This window comes from Monopterus albus, unplaced genomic scaffold (genome assembly GCF_001952655.1).
Source record: "Monopterus albus unplaced genomic scaffold, M_albus_1.0 scaffold188.1, whole genome shotgun sequence".
In the NCBI taxonomy this organism is placed as follows: domain Eukaryota; kingdom Metazoa; phylum Chordata; class Actinopteri; order Synbranchiformes; family Synbranchidae; genus Monopterus; species Monopterus albus.
Genome location: NW_018128068.1, coordinates 543,194 through 557,859, shown reverse-complemented (window position 1 = coordinate 557,859; position 14,666 = coordinate 543,194). Strand labels below are relative to the sequence as shown.

The window sequence follows — 14,666 nt, the reverse complement described above, 5'->3', positions numbered from 1 at the left end:
AGCCTGGAAAGATAGTTTAATAACATATAAGAAAGCCCTTCATAGTGCCAGAACCGCATTTTATTCATCACTGATTGAGGAGAATAAGAACAACCCCAGGTTTCTTTTCAGCACTGTAGCCAGGCTGACAAAGAGCCACAGTGCTGTTGAGCTTAACATTCCCTTAGATCTCAGCAGCAATGACTTCATGAGCTTCTTTACAAATAAAATCACAACTATTAGAGAAAAAATTGGTCGGACCACTCCCACAGCTCTTGCAGATGTGCCATCTACTACAATGGCTTTAGAAACATCTGTAAGACCTCATTTATACTTGGACTACTTCTCCCCTATAGATCTCTCTGAGTTAACTTGAACAGTTGCTTCCAAGTTGGTTCAAATCTTATTTATCAGAAAGATTTCAATTTGTTCATGTTAATGACTAATGTTCCACACAAACTGAAGTTAGTCACGGCGTTCCACAGGGCTCTGTGTTAGGTCCAATTCTCTTCACTTTATACATGCTCCCTTTAGGCAATATTATCAGGAAGCACAGCATAAATTGCCATTGATATGCATCTGATACTCAGTTATATTTATCTATGAAGCCAAATGAATCAGGTCAGCTGGTCAAACTTCAAGCATGTCTTAAAGACATAAAGGCCTGGATGACCTGCAACTTCTTACTTCTAAACTCTGACAAAACTGAAGTTATTGTGCTTGGGCCTGAAAACCTTAGAAATCTGCTGTCTAATCATATAGTTACTTTAGATGACATAGCTCTTGCCTCCAGTACTACTGTGAGGAACCTTGGAGTCATCTTTGATCAGAATATGTCCTTTAAATCACACATAAACCAAGTCTATTGCAAAAATCAGGAGCATCCTGTCTCAAAGTGATGCTGAAAAACTGGTCCATGCATTTGTTACTTCCAGGCTGGACTACTGTAACTCTTTACTATCAGGATGTCCCAATAATTCCCCAAACAGCCTCCAGTTAATCCAAAATGCTGCAGCCAGAGTACTGACAGGAACTAGCAAGAGATATCATATCTCTCCCATATTAGCTTCTCTCCACTGGCTCCCTGTAAAATTCAGAATAGAATTTAAAATCCTTCTCCTAACATACAAAGCCCTTAATGACAAGGCTCCATTGTATCTTAAAGACCTCGTAGAGCCTTATCATCCTAACAGAGCACTTCGCTCTCACAGTGCAGGTTTACTTGTGGTTCCTAGAGTCCACAAAAATAGAATGGGAGGCAGAGCCTTTAGCTATCAAGCTCCTTTCCTATGGAACCAACTCCCAGTCTCAGTTCGGGAGGCGGACACCCTCTCTACCTTTAAGATTAGACTTAAGACGTTCCTTTTTGATAAAGCTTATAGTTAGGGCTGGATCAGGTGACCCTGAGCCTTCCCTTAGTTATGCTGCTATAGGCCTAGGCTGTTGGGGGGCCCCATGATGCTCTGAGTTTCTTTCTCATCTCTATTAGTGTTAAACAGACCAACAGGGGTAAAAGTAAGTTTAGATAAAGTATAAGGCTTTACAAAAACAAACATATATCCATTTACAACACATACTATATATACTGTGGACAATGTTATACACTGGTCATAATGCAACTCTCAAGGATCTCACAAACAAAATCATATATATATATATATATATATTTAATATGATGTGACACACACACACACACACACACACACATATATATATATATATACACATACATACACACACACACACACACACACACACACACACAAGATGTGGAGCAGTCTTTAATAACCTGAGGCTGAGCCTTTAAAAATCAATGTGTGGAGTGAAGAAAATATACTCACTGCTGCTCAACTGGAACAGGCACAAAATGAAAAAATATCACTTCATCACAAAACATTTGATACAATATACAATGAATGAAACTGGAGGATCATTCTCAGCCTAAGGTACAAGAAATTTCGGGTAACAGCCGTTGTTGCACCTGGAGGGAAATTTTCATCCACATTAACCTTCACAACAGAATAAATACAATCAGTTTGAAAAGATTCCACCTAACACATACACAAAGTACTGTCACAGCAGCGTAACACACACCTTATTAAATCCTTTACACACCTTTATTCCAGTGCCCTGACACTAACTCCCACTGTTCAGTGTATTGTCGGCTAAAACATCCTCCGTTATCCTTAAATCACGAGGAGGAATTAAGGTGAACCACCAGCACAAGTATTTTAAGGTATTAGTGCAGAAATGATAGTTGTGGAGTAAAAGGAGGGATGGGCTCCGGCTAAGCTTTTATTAAACCTGTGACAGGAAAAGAACAAGGCATAATTAATGTCAAAATACCCATAGCAACTGCAAATGACAAGTGTGACAAGAGAAGCGGTTATAGTGTGGTGAAGCACATGTCAAACCAGTGTGAGCTTGAATGACACTGTTCACACCTGCCCAAACGAACCTGCTCAAAAACCACACTGAATGGGACAATATCCTATAAATCCATTTAATTCTGTATCTTCTCTTTAGTGGGAAAAGGCAACAAAAAAAGTGACTTGAACTGGAGTCATTTCTCAAAGGTATCATTGGGTTCAGTTTAAGACACAGGCCGTGCTTATGGCTATGAAGTACTGGTCAATAGGAAAAATAAAATATTCATTAAACCTGTTAAAGTAATCCACTAATGATGCAGTGTCTCAACCTGTTAGTGCTGCATCTCTACTTTAAAGAGGACTATAGGAAACAAACAGAACCAAATCCCAATAATCTCACGAGGACTGTGAATTTTTGGAGGAATAAATAATTCAAAGCACCCTGAAGGACATACGATGGGTTTAAATAACTTCAAGTCATCAATTCTATGCAAGCAATACCTCACAGCTTTGGCAACTGCTGATCTTTGAAATAAGAAACCCATTACACAGGTTGCTTTCCTCAAAGCATGCACCATGAAAACTCATTCGGCAGCACTTTATCACCTAATCTAAATCTCAGTCTGCTACTGGCGAGCAATGAGGTTGTGAGCATGAATTATGCAGAGTTTAGGTGAGAAATCCATTCAGTTAAATCATTGTCTGACATATGGAAGCTCAGCTAATACCTTATGCTGTTTTACTGGCCTTCTAAATGACTGTGTATGTTCTAGGTATCCAGGGTAAAGGGGAACACCTTGGCTGCTTATTGCTTTATCTGTACATTTTTCAGAACCACAGATGAAGTTCCATTCAGCATCTTTGACCTGAGAATAGCACCTCTCTCAAACTGGACAAAGAAAAGCTATCCGCAAGGTTAGATATTATTAAGGGTAAATGGGTGAAATAGCTCTTTAATCGCTCTGGATTCAAAGACATTTTATACTAAATACTAATGCTTCAACAATGACACTTTAGTTGTGCATCATAGCACATATCTACATAGCCCAAGAGTCAAATCACAACTCCGTATTCAACACATTCAAAGTATGGGAATCCCCTGTAGTTTGCGGCACACACTAATCCCAGCCTTCACCCCACTCTTTGACATTCTCTCCATCATTAGCCTGTGTATGTCCCACATGTCACTTCTGCTCTGCCTCCTCCTCCTTCTCACTGGAATGTCTTAACAAGCCACTGAGATTTAATGGCACCTTGAGCAGTAGTGTCAGGCAGCACTGCTGCTCAAGAACTGTAAGGGGAATTCACTGCCACAGTTTCCAACCACTCGCGCCTAATGACTGAGTCCACTAATTTCAGATCAAGCTCTTTTCCGGACAATTTCCTCAAAGTGATAAAAGCTTGCAGCACACTTGTGATGTGTCATCAGGTACTACACAAAGCAAGTTTTCAGATTATTCTGTGCTACACAGCTGTGCAGCAGATCCAAGATAGGACATTTACAGCACCAAAAGGTTTGTATTTAAAAAAAAAAAGAAAAAAAAAAAGCAAGGACACAGTCTTAATGGATACAACTACAGTAAGCCTGTCCCAAAGCTACACGATTTAAAATTGATAGAATGTACAGCACAGATGTCCTTGGTGCCAAGGGCAACATGTGTGTGACTTCTGAGATGCCGAAAGCTCCATCCTGCTTCTCTGTGATGTGAGCCAAAGGGATGGGTTGTACTCCAGGCACATGCTGCATCGTCTTCTATCCTGCCAGTGCCTTGCCTTCAACAGATGACAACAGACAATCACCAGGGGCAACGGCAAAGTGCTGTACATGGTCAAAAAAACTGAAGACTGGCTACAAATAGTTCCTTTTATGTTAGTACGGAAGGAAAGAAATAAATTCTGCCTGTTACACATCAACGTTGCTAAAGTGGCTGCTTTTGGTCTTTTTTTATTTTTTTTTTAAAGATTGGTGGCCTTTCACAAATTGTTGACCAAAGCGTGGCCTTTGAGGGGTGTGGTAGAAAGGTCACCAAAATATATTATGTTGGTATATTTCATTTAGAGCACCACCTTCTGCTGCCCCCAAATAAATAACAGCTTAGTCTCATTTAAAATGATGCGGTGATGCTAATGTTTTGGTACTGATGGTCTGGCATATTAAACACATCCAACTTTTATCTCAAATATCCTACTGTGATACTGATTTTCCAACATATAACTAAGCATCTACATAATCTCACTATTTAAGAACAACTTAACAGTATATTGTACAGGTGTAACGGTACACAGATGTACCTCACATTTGAAGTCATGGTTAAGTTCATTTGTAGTACAGTAAGGGGAAAAAAGTACTTCATATATATATATATATATATACATACATACATATATACACACACACACACATACACACACACAAGCCAAATGTTAACTACTATTAACAGCTGTTCTCAATTCAGGGGCTGCAGCCTTCGAAGGATGCTCTCCGTAGCCTTTGTGTCCACTGTAGACCGCAAAGGCTGAACTGAAATGAGATGGCTTGGTCTATGAAGGATTTCCTACTTATGTTTCCAACTGTTGCTGCCCTTACCGTTGAGTTACCCTTGACAGCTGCTCTGCTTTCTGCCAGCGCACAAAGAATCTTGGGACAGGGTGGGCCGCCAAGGATCCACCAGCTGGAGCCTTCATTGCTGGCAAAAGGATGCAATTCTCAGCCACATTTGAAGAAGCCTTCAAAATGCGACAGCCTTGTTGTGACGCTGTTCTCAAAAGCAGCCTTCAAAAGGACACGTCCCCTGAACTTAACAGTTCGGTATGAACACCTTTAAATCCCTAGTGTATTGTTATTAAGTGAGATTATTTAACTAAAGTGACTTTTTGTCCACATTTGTATGCACTTTCCCCCAGGACTCAAATTATTCAGCACTTTTTTCAAATACTACTTACACCTAATTGGTGTGAATCTGCCAAACAGCTGCAGTGTTGCCTTCCGACAGCCAGATCTGACACATCGCTACATGCTGGCATAGAGACGCTGTCCTCCCTCCAACTTGCCTGCTAAGTAGCTTGTGGACATCGGTAGTCACCCTGACTGTCTGTACTGTTTGTGACTGCTGTGTTCACATTTTTCTAGGCCAATTCCTCCAATTGCTCTCAGACACAAACTGCTTCTGTCGTCGGGCACTGAAATCCAGCTGGATCCTGCTCTGAGAGAAACATCCTGCCTTTCTTCCCTCTCTTTTTGACACCAACAACAATAAGAGCAGGAAAGCACAATGCAGAGGCTCCTGCTAACAGTGTCTGTCCATGTAACATGTTGACGGTTGGTTTGTCAGCGTCTGTCCTTATGGTAACAATGGAGAAACAGTGATGTTGGCAGTACTGAGGAAAATAATAAGAACTCCTATCCATCAGTGTTTGCACAAAGATCAAATGTTTCAGCCCAGCAACCATCAACAGCCAACAATCCAAATCCATTAGGACAACCTGTCACATAAGGCTGACATCATGTGCTCCAAAGCCATCAGATGGACTCATTAAAGCCCCAGTCCAGTGAAGGAACTCAGACTTAAAACACTCAACACCCAGTATTCAATCTTTTATGTAGAACATTTCCACAAGCTCATGATGAACCCAAGCATATCCTCCTGCCTGTGAAATTATTCAGCCACACTTGCTGAAAGTCTGGCGTGAGCATCTGATCACTAAGCAGGAATTCAGAACGAGGCAAAAGCAGCATGCTAGAATTAATGGCAGCGAGAAGCTTTATAGGTGATGTAGCTGCATGGAGGGCGCCTTCAAGACACCCTTTCATACGTCGCTGTGACAGCAGAGCCACAGGCAACAAGGTGTCCCCGCACTCTGTTGTGTGACAGGGGTCGTTGCTCTGACCTTTCACTCAGCACTCACATCATCCTGTACTCCACACAGTCATGGCCGTCGTGCACATTTTGTATATTTTCTGAATAATGTGAGAAGTATAGAGCATACTATATAATACAAGTATTCAGTGAATGTTATTTGGTTGGTTGGTGTATATATATTACTGGCTTTAGTGTATGGATGAAAAATACACATGTAAGTGATTTTTTCCAGTAGCATAGCAATAGACAAGTCCAACAGAATGAACAAATTAATGTTCTAGTTACTGTACACTCCTTAAGAGCAGGACATTTACGTGCAGTTGTAGGATTTGAGTGTGCAAACAAGTGAAATCTTAGTGTAGCCTTTAATTTTAAGGCTGCAGCATCTTTTTTATCATTGGCAAATGTATTTTATTGATTAATGATTTAAGCTATAAAATGGGGGAAAGCAGAAGCTGCTCGTCACAAGTTCGCAGCTCCTTCAAATGCCATTTTCAGCATTAATGGTCTAGAATCCAAAAAATATGACATTCAAGATTATATAAACACCACCAACCGGATGTGGGTTTACTTGGTTATTCGTCTAATTTTCCGCATCTTTGTTAATGAGATAGTTTGGATTTAAGCTGTAATTGTTTTGGCAAGGACCAACTCCCCATACCACTCAAAAGTAAGTAAAGCAAAGCGCCAGAGACTTAAGCACATAATAAAACCGCTTTGCACACTGAATCTCAGCTCTGCAACAAACAACCGCCCCCCAGCTCCCTACGAACAGCTACGGGCACAAACCGTCCTCCCTTCCCGCTCTGACAGACAACACGACCTCTGCTACGTCGTCAGTTTTACAGCAGTGAACCAAAGCCAGGCACCGGAACACACGTTTTCTCACTCACTTTCGTGCTTGGAAGTTCCCCAGGTGTGCCGCGGAACTCCGGGGCTCTTGATAATGGCTCTACCGGCGGATTTCAGAGCGTCCATCCCGAGGCGCGTTTGCTCCCCGGCACGTGGACCACAGGGAGCTGAATACAGCGGGCTGAGCTCGACGGAGGATGCGCCACGGAGAGGGGAGTGAGGACAGCTCGGCCTGTTCCTCCGCTTCACTGAGCAGCTGACAAACGTTTCGGAGTTAAGGGCGTGTCCTTCCGACCTTCATCAGCTGGAAGAAGCTTCTCCTCAAGTGCTCCAGCGTGAAGGAGCGACCTTAATGGAAAACCACTACAGTGACGCTCACCGAGTTTGTCTGAGCTTCCAGTTGAACTTCTTGGCTTCCAGGATTTTCTGTGGTTTATTAACCTGTGGTAGAGTTACTGCTGTCTAGTTTTATCTAAAGTATGCCATTAATGTGTTTAAGCATTTATGGCCCTGCATCGTAAACTTGTTTAAACTAATGACGTAATTCAGATTACAAATTTAGCTATGGACTAGGCTACAGCCAATTAAAACCATTATCCCAACATTCCCTGGACCCCCCTTATTTTTAATTTTTATTTTTATTTTATTTTATTTTATTGGTATGTTGGCGCCCTCTACCGGCATACAGTATAAACATTATAATATCCGGGGAAATCAGTTAGTAGCAGTAGGTTTCCTAAACAAAATGACACCATAAGTTATATTTTAAATAATCAGATAAAGAAAAAATTAATTAGGGGCATCCTGGTGGACACTGGTTTCCTCCACAAAGGGTTGTGTGAAATGAATCCAAGTGGTCATGGAATGATTGACAGGAGAGGAATAGAAGAAAACATGTCAGTCATTTCCCTCACATATTTTTCTTGTGAATTGTCTGACTGCTTTAAAAATCTTTATTTAAAAAAAAAAAACTATTCAAATAACAGAAGAAAAAAAACTCTTGAACTAGACCTGTGGCCAACAACACAGGGTCTGAGCGTCATACCTTAACCTGCAAAAAAGTAGAAATACATATTCCTCATTAGAAGAGGGAACTCTTTGTCTACACTTGAACTTTTACTGAAAAAATAATTCTGACACGTACAAAGTGTGCATTATGTTTTTGTCCTTCATGATGAAATCTTTATTTCTCTCCACAACCCATGGAAGACCATATATCCTTGACTAATAGTTATGAATTGTGGTATTTACTGTGGTATAAACCCTTCAGTTTATTCAAACTGTCATTTCCATGATGTCACGGAGCTTCTTTGACTCCAACAGAGAACAACCACTACATGGCTTATAGATTTTTCATATGTCATTTCAACATTTGACTGGATTTAAGTAATCAAATAATGCAGCATGCGTCATCTCTCACCCAATTCAGGTGTGAACACTGCATGCTAAAGTTCTGGAGATTTTCAAAAAAATACTCTTGGCTTGGGAAATGTTTGACATTTACTCACTGACAAGACTGTTTTTATCATGCTTGTGGGGCTTTCTTTATTTGTAAAGGAAGAGGAAGGAGGTTAGGTCACTAAAAGAAGTATACGAGTACAGTCAGACAGGCTTCATGGAACAGACTCACAACAGAGGGGGAATAAGGTAGTCACTTTCAGACTGAACTATCAGCTAACATGCTCTCAGTCACTTCTGTTTTAGATTTGTTGATTAATGCTATCCTGTCTGCTTTACAGCTAATCCCCCTTTTGTTTCTATGTCATAGTCTCAAGTTGTTTGTCTCCTACACACACACACACTCTCATCTTTTTCATCTGCTCTCTCTAAAAACCCGTGTCTCCCTCACAGGGTGGAGCTAGAAGGCATCTGGTGGGAGGGCCCGACTTAGAAGCAGGAGGTGGCCTTGGCCAGTGATTTTCAGGTCAGTCTGTTGACATGTCAGCTCATGGATTTGTTTGTTTCCATAAAACCTGACTAAATGTTCAACCATGTACAAAGCCTGCATTGGAGGACCTCATACATGGTCTATTTCAAAGACTGGGAAAACTCTCCCTTTGTTGCCTCCTGCTGCTTCCCCTTCTGGTTTCTCTCTTCCCTTCTGCTCCTCTGTGTCTCCTCCTCCTCCCCCCTCCTGCCTTTCTTCCAATTCTGAGGCATACAGGTAGTCTTGAGACTGGGACTGCGAGTGTCCCAGGGATTCCACTGACAAGCTTCGACTAGACAGGATGCTACTTAGGCTTGGCTGGCGTGCGCCTCTACGTTGGGTCTCGATTTCCACACGTACCTCAATATTGGTTCCCTCCCTGTGGTGACAATAAACACACAGAGTAGTCAATGTAGAACTAAGTTATTCAGTACTAGACTAGGCATAGAGTGGCCCTGTGAGTTGACAACTGACTATATAGTACGTTTAAATAACTGTATAAAGGTACCTCAAAGGAAGCGCTTGTGTGTCATCATGCTTGCTGTAAGGCACAATAACTGCCTCGCAGTCTGACTGGCTGTTTTGCTGGCTGTATCCATGGCGTGTTGTGGCTTCATCCAGTTCAACATAGCTATCTATTTCCAGGGCTGTGGTGCTTGTACTTGGGAGGATGGCTACTTCCTGTACACTGACTTCCTGGACGCTGGTGTCACTGAGCGACGAGTTGTTCTGACCCGTCCAGTGGTCACTGACTACATGAGAGAATAGAAGATCTATAAGAGAAGTTGAAACTCAGATGAGGCTGTGCTTCGGAGCAAAAATTACAACTCAGTGCAGTGTGAATTACTTTGGTATTTGATTATTGTTGGCCTAAACTTTACAGTGATTAGACTCTGTACTCACAGCTGGCTAAGTCCTCCAGTTGAATTTTTTGTGTTTCAGGAGGCTCATTCTGTGATCGACACCAACCGTTCCTACAGAGCGACATGGGGACCACGCCATAGACATAAGTCAGCATTAGTGGTACACCCACACCTGCAAGAAAACAGAAAAGTATGAGAACCCAATCTGTAATACTGTATGCAATCATAACCATTTGTCTACAGTTTGTGCCCAACTACAACATACACATGGTTATTATAAGAGTCCTTTAATATTGTACTTCAATAAACCTGTGGGGCAGCACAGGACAAAATACACTGACTGTTAGTTATGTACAAGTATGGGTCAAGGTCCAACATGGATCCTAGACGTCTTAGAATGTAAAAAATTGTGGTCTTCAAGTCTAAACGATGCCACGGTGTCATTTCACTAATTTTCTCAGATCTGACATAGCTCCTCCACAGTGGACATTACCTGCTTTCACAGGCTCCTCATGACTAGTAAATACACTTTTATATCTATGGAACTTATGTTTTATGGCACGTTAAATAGACAGCATTCCCTTTTAAAGAGTTTGGCATTTTCATCATCGTATTATCACAATAACCCAAAACCAACACAAGGGGGAGCCCATCCTGCTTCATTTTGTGGTTCACACTGATCTAAAAAGGCTTTTTTAAACCTGCATATTTATGCAATTTCTCCTACCAAAACAACAACAACAACAACAACAACAAAGGGCATTCTAACTATTATATATGAAATTATTGGTTTATTATGTTGAGAAGTGCAAAACCATCCCACAGTGGACACTTGAAAGGTATCATTTGTCTTCTCAGTGCATAATTACACAGGCAAAGTAAATTTATTTTAAAAGTTCAGTTTTTCCCCACTCTTTCACAAATGTACCTTCAACAAACCTCAAACTTGATGAGCAGCAGCCTCCCTGTGCTGCGTTGATTATGAAGCCTGTGATTGAGATAGGAATTTGCTAACATAAAGCACAATTCCAACCAAAGAAAGGGACATCATTAACACAGCAGGAACACTGGGATACTATTAACTCAGTGACGGTGAAACCAGGGCAAGAGAGTGGGCCTGGCAGCCAGAGAGAGGAGTGAACGTGAGAGTCAAAAAGAGAGACAACAAGACTCAGAGCTGTGACTGAAATATAAGAAGCAAAATAACAATTGTAGAGCAGTTAGAGTGCAAAACAGAAGTGATATGATCAAACGTATGGCAGAGACAAAGTGAAGCCAGACTGAAAAATGAAACAGAAGGGGCACAGAAACAGCAGAGAGAGCTACACGGGAGTAGGAGGTGAGGGTGTAGAGTGCAGTGCAGATAAATGTGTGTCTGAGTGAGTGTGTGCCAACAGAGGCCCATCAGTGTGCGGTACACCAATGGTTGTGACAGTAGGCTGAGAATCTGCTAAAGCCTTGTCACAGCTGCAAATGTTACCTCCAGTAGGAGGTGGCATGAGTCATTAAAATGTCACTTTGCACTGTGCGCTTCTGTGGTAAAGGAAACAAGTGGTACAGAAACCTGGCTTGTGAGTATTTATATGGCTGTACACTAACGTTTTATTCCAGAATAAGTCTGGATACATGTTCAGAGGTTTACATCTTATGATTTATTAAAGGAATAGTTTGACATGTGGAGATACACAGCATTTTCACACATGTACAGTAAATGTGAAGCTGCTACCAGCAGCCGGTTAACTTATCTTATAACCAAGACTGTACACAGCAGGTTACCCTGGCTCTGTCAGAGGGGTAAAATTGTCATATTGCAGTTTTACCCAGGGTAAAATGTTTGTTTTTACACCTTCTGTATAGATTAAACAGTATATAGATTTATAGATTTTTATTTTGAATCACTTTTTGATCCACACCAATACTGCCTCAGACACTGGAATGTCTGATAGAAGTAAAACTTAAAATTTGAACTGAAAACTTAGCATACTCTGAGGTCTCTTTGGTGTCTGCCCTAATCTGCAGACTTTCAGGACATTGTGGTGATCTGTTGCTCCTTACCCACAGTGACAGCTGCTATGACCGGCGAAACAAACACTGACATCATCACCCCACTCGCCACTGTCAAGTAGTGCTTACTTCCTGAGATATTGTTTTTTTTACAACGTCCATGAACCTGGAAGGTAATAAATATAAATCAGATGATGGAAATGTAATTTTGCTTCTTCATGTTCTCATTGTCTGCACCCACTTAGTCCTGTCACTTATTCATGTCCACTAATACATGCAACCCAGCATGCATGACGGGACACCAGGCTATCACACTGTTCTAACACAAAAAAAGACAAATTTGGGCTCTCTTAAATATAGTGCACAAATGCAACCAGTGCCATACACAAGTATGTGAAACATTCAGTATTTAGTTCCTGTGAAACAGTGTTTGCTGTACCTTTCGGCCCATGTAGATTGGTATGCCCACGATGATGACTGGGATGGCAATGCCTGCTATAAGGGAGATGACCACCGGTGCTCCGAGCAACATGCCCACCTGCCACAGAACCTTGCGGGTTTGCGACCATGGCTTCTTTCCCCAGAATGTACATCCTGAGGGGCTGAGATACAGAGGAGACACAATACAGAAGAACAGATAAGGGTTCAAGAGTTTTAACTATTATGTACAGACTTTAGGGGGGGAAAAAACAGTAAATTAACATTATAAAACATAGCATTTTTAGCCATTTTTGACCTCTCAAACCGCCCAAACCGATCAACAAACATGAAACACTTGTGAAAGATTGCTGTATTGACAGCAACACAACAACATGAACAGGTTGCAGGTTGTTTTTTTTACTGTCATCACCATAACTAAGCAATCTCGTCTGCATTTATTATTTTAACTCTGCTTTATCTCCCTGAATTAGTCATTTGCAACTACAGTTCACATCCTTTACCTTACACCTTGCTGATAGAGAAATGTTATTTATGTCTGTTTACAGGGAGTCAACACAAATAGCACCTTAGGGCTGTGCTATTTCTCAAAGCATGTGTTTGTGTTACAACAACAAATGTCACTTCAGGGTTCTAAAATTCTGCGTGGGGGGAATTATGGTGAGGTATTATGGTTGTGGCTCTGGACTGGATGATTTACTGGGAGATGCTAAAAGCTTTGCCCTTCAATTTGGAGTGTGAAAGACAAAAGGGTGAGGAGAGAGAAAAGAAGGAGGGGCAAGGGGAGAAGAAAGGAGAGTAAGTATAAAAAGACAATGCAGCTTGTGTAGGCAGACAAAAACTGGCTCTCAGCTGACATATGTATGTGTGAAGCATCTTGCAACAGAAACCAAGACAAACAAAATGATGAATATATTAAAAATGCATGTGCATCTACACCTTTCATTCTCTGTAAAATAGACCTTGGGAAGCAGAAGGATTAAACTCTTCATTCACATTTACCTAATCAGCATTTAGATAATGTGGTAACTTAAGTAGCATATTCTGCCTGAAAATATAAAGGCAGATAGAGGTGGTTAACTGAGGAGTGTAACTGAGTGTGAGCAGATCATGGCTAGGTACCTGAGGTAGTGCACATCGGTGATCTCCTGCATACACAGCCAGCAGAACTGACAGGCACAAACAGTGCAGTTCATTCGGTTACAGCTGCCATCATTGGTCTTCATGATATAGGCACCACAGCGAGGGCATGCTTTGATCTCCTCTGCATCTACAGCAATAGAGTAAATTTGTAAAGGGCAACACATTCTGCGGTATTTATTTATTCAATTAACTGAATAGTTTGACATTTTAGAAAATACTTTTATTTACTGAGAGTTAAAGTTTACTGGTTGTCTGGTAAATGCTAAAGCCCAGAAATGTGAAATTGACAATTTTACGCTTCAGAGATAATGGAGACTGCAACACAGGTAACAGTAGCTGCCAGTCTCACATCCTCCAGGTTCTTCATTGAAAACGTAGAGCATGGAGGCATCGTTCCCGCCTGAGGTGTGACGGGCCCGCTGACGCCGCGCCTGGTCGCACGTCTGGTTGGGGTGCCACAGCTGTCGACAGTGGTAGCAGAACTCTGTGTCACATCCCTCACGGCCACAGGTTAGCTTGGGACACTCTGCACAGCCATAGGCTATCACTGCATAGCTGAGGAGAGAGAGAGAGAAACCTCAGATAAAAACAGCAGAATGGGCATAATTAATATCATAAGGCTGAAGGACACCTCAGCAGGCATCATGGAGGCTTCAGTACAGATTCTCAGACTCTCCCCACTCACGATTCCACCTTAATGAACTAACAGAAGAGCTGGACTCACAGTGGCTGTCAGGTTTGCCCAGCTACACCTTCCTCTCTTCTTTTTCCTCACACTAGCCTAGCCCTTGCACTGATTACACTATTCAACACACCTGCCCCGCTTCCCTGATTACTCACCATCTGCACCTCATTAGTCTCCTCCATACTTATACACTGTTCACCAGTCACTCCCCTGCCAGTTCTTTCTCTGTCTTCAGGCCAGTGGTTGTTATATCAAGTTTATGCTAAGATTGTCTTTGTTCTCTCTAGTCCTTGTTAGCACCCTAGTCGTTATCCTGTCCTGCCGTCTCTAGTGTCTTCTTCCTCTTCGGACCTCTCCTCTGGACCCCCCTGGATTTAATCTACACCACCAGCCACCGCCATCCCAGGTCGATGCCAGTCTCCCTTACCCAGTTTATCCCTGCTCTTCTGTCTACAGCCATCATCACCTGCACCTCGACCAGCCCAGGAGTGACCTCTGCGTCTGCAGCCCAGTACATCATCATCCACCATACCACTGACTGTTTTT

General features: G+C 41.9%; 2 protein-coding genes across 6 annotated transcripts in view; both read right to left on the bottom strand.

Moving 5' to 3' along the window:
* The window catches only part of LOC109970001 (low density lipoprotein receptor adapter protein 1), a 33,445-nt gene extending 25,757 nt beyond the window's left edge, over positions 1-7,688 (bottom strand). Inside the window, exon 1 of one of the 2 annotated variants that reach the window (XM_020617284.1) lies at positions 7,102-7,688. In XM_020617284.1, the coding sequence (XP_020472940.1) occupies positions 7,102-7,186 (85 nt within the window). In that variant the 5' untranslated portion in view covers positions 7,187-7,688. The remainder of the gene's footprint in view (positions 1-7,101) is intronic. The other variant, XM_020617282.1, reaches the window with a different exon arrangement.
* A 62-nt stretch (positions 7,689-7,750) lies between these two features.
* LOC109969999 (E3 ubiquitin-protein ligase RNF19B) overlaps positions 7,751-14,666 on the bottom strand; it is a 22,328-nt gene continuing 15,412 nt past the window's right edge. For 3 of the 4 annotated variants that reach the window (XM_020617278.1, XM_020617279.1, XM_020617280.1), the window contains exons 5-11: positions 13,785-13,990; positions 13,415-13,562; positions 12,294-12,456; positions 11,906-12,020; positions 9,891-10,022; positions 9,496-9,760; positions 7,752-9,366 (exon numbers count right to left, since the gene is read on the bottom strand). In XM_020617278.1, coding sequence (XP_020472934.1) covers positions 9,078-9,366; positions 9,496-9,760; positions 9,891-10,022; positions 11,906-12,020; positions 12,294-12,456; positions 13,415-13,562; positions 13,785-13,990 — 1,318 coding nt within the window. In that variant the 3' untranslated portion in view covers positions 7,752-9,077. Of the gene's footprint in view, positions 9,367-9,495; positions 9,761-9,890; positions 10,023-11,905; positions 12,021-12,293; positions 12,457-13,414; positions 13,563-13,784; positions 13,991-14,666 lie in introns of all 4 variants that reach the window. The other variant, XM_020617281.1, reaches the window with a different exon arrangement.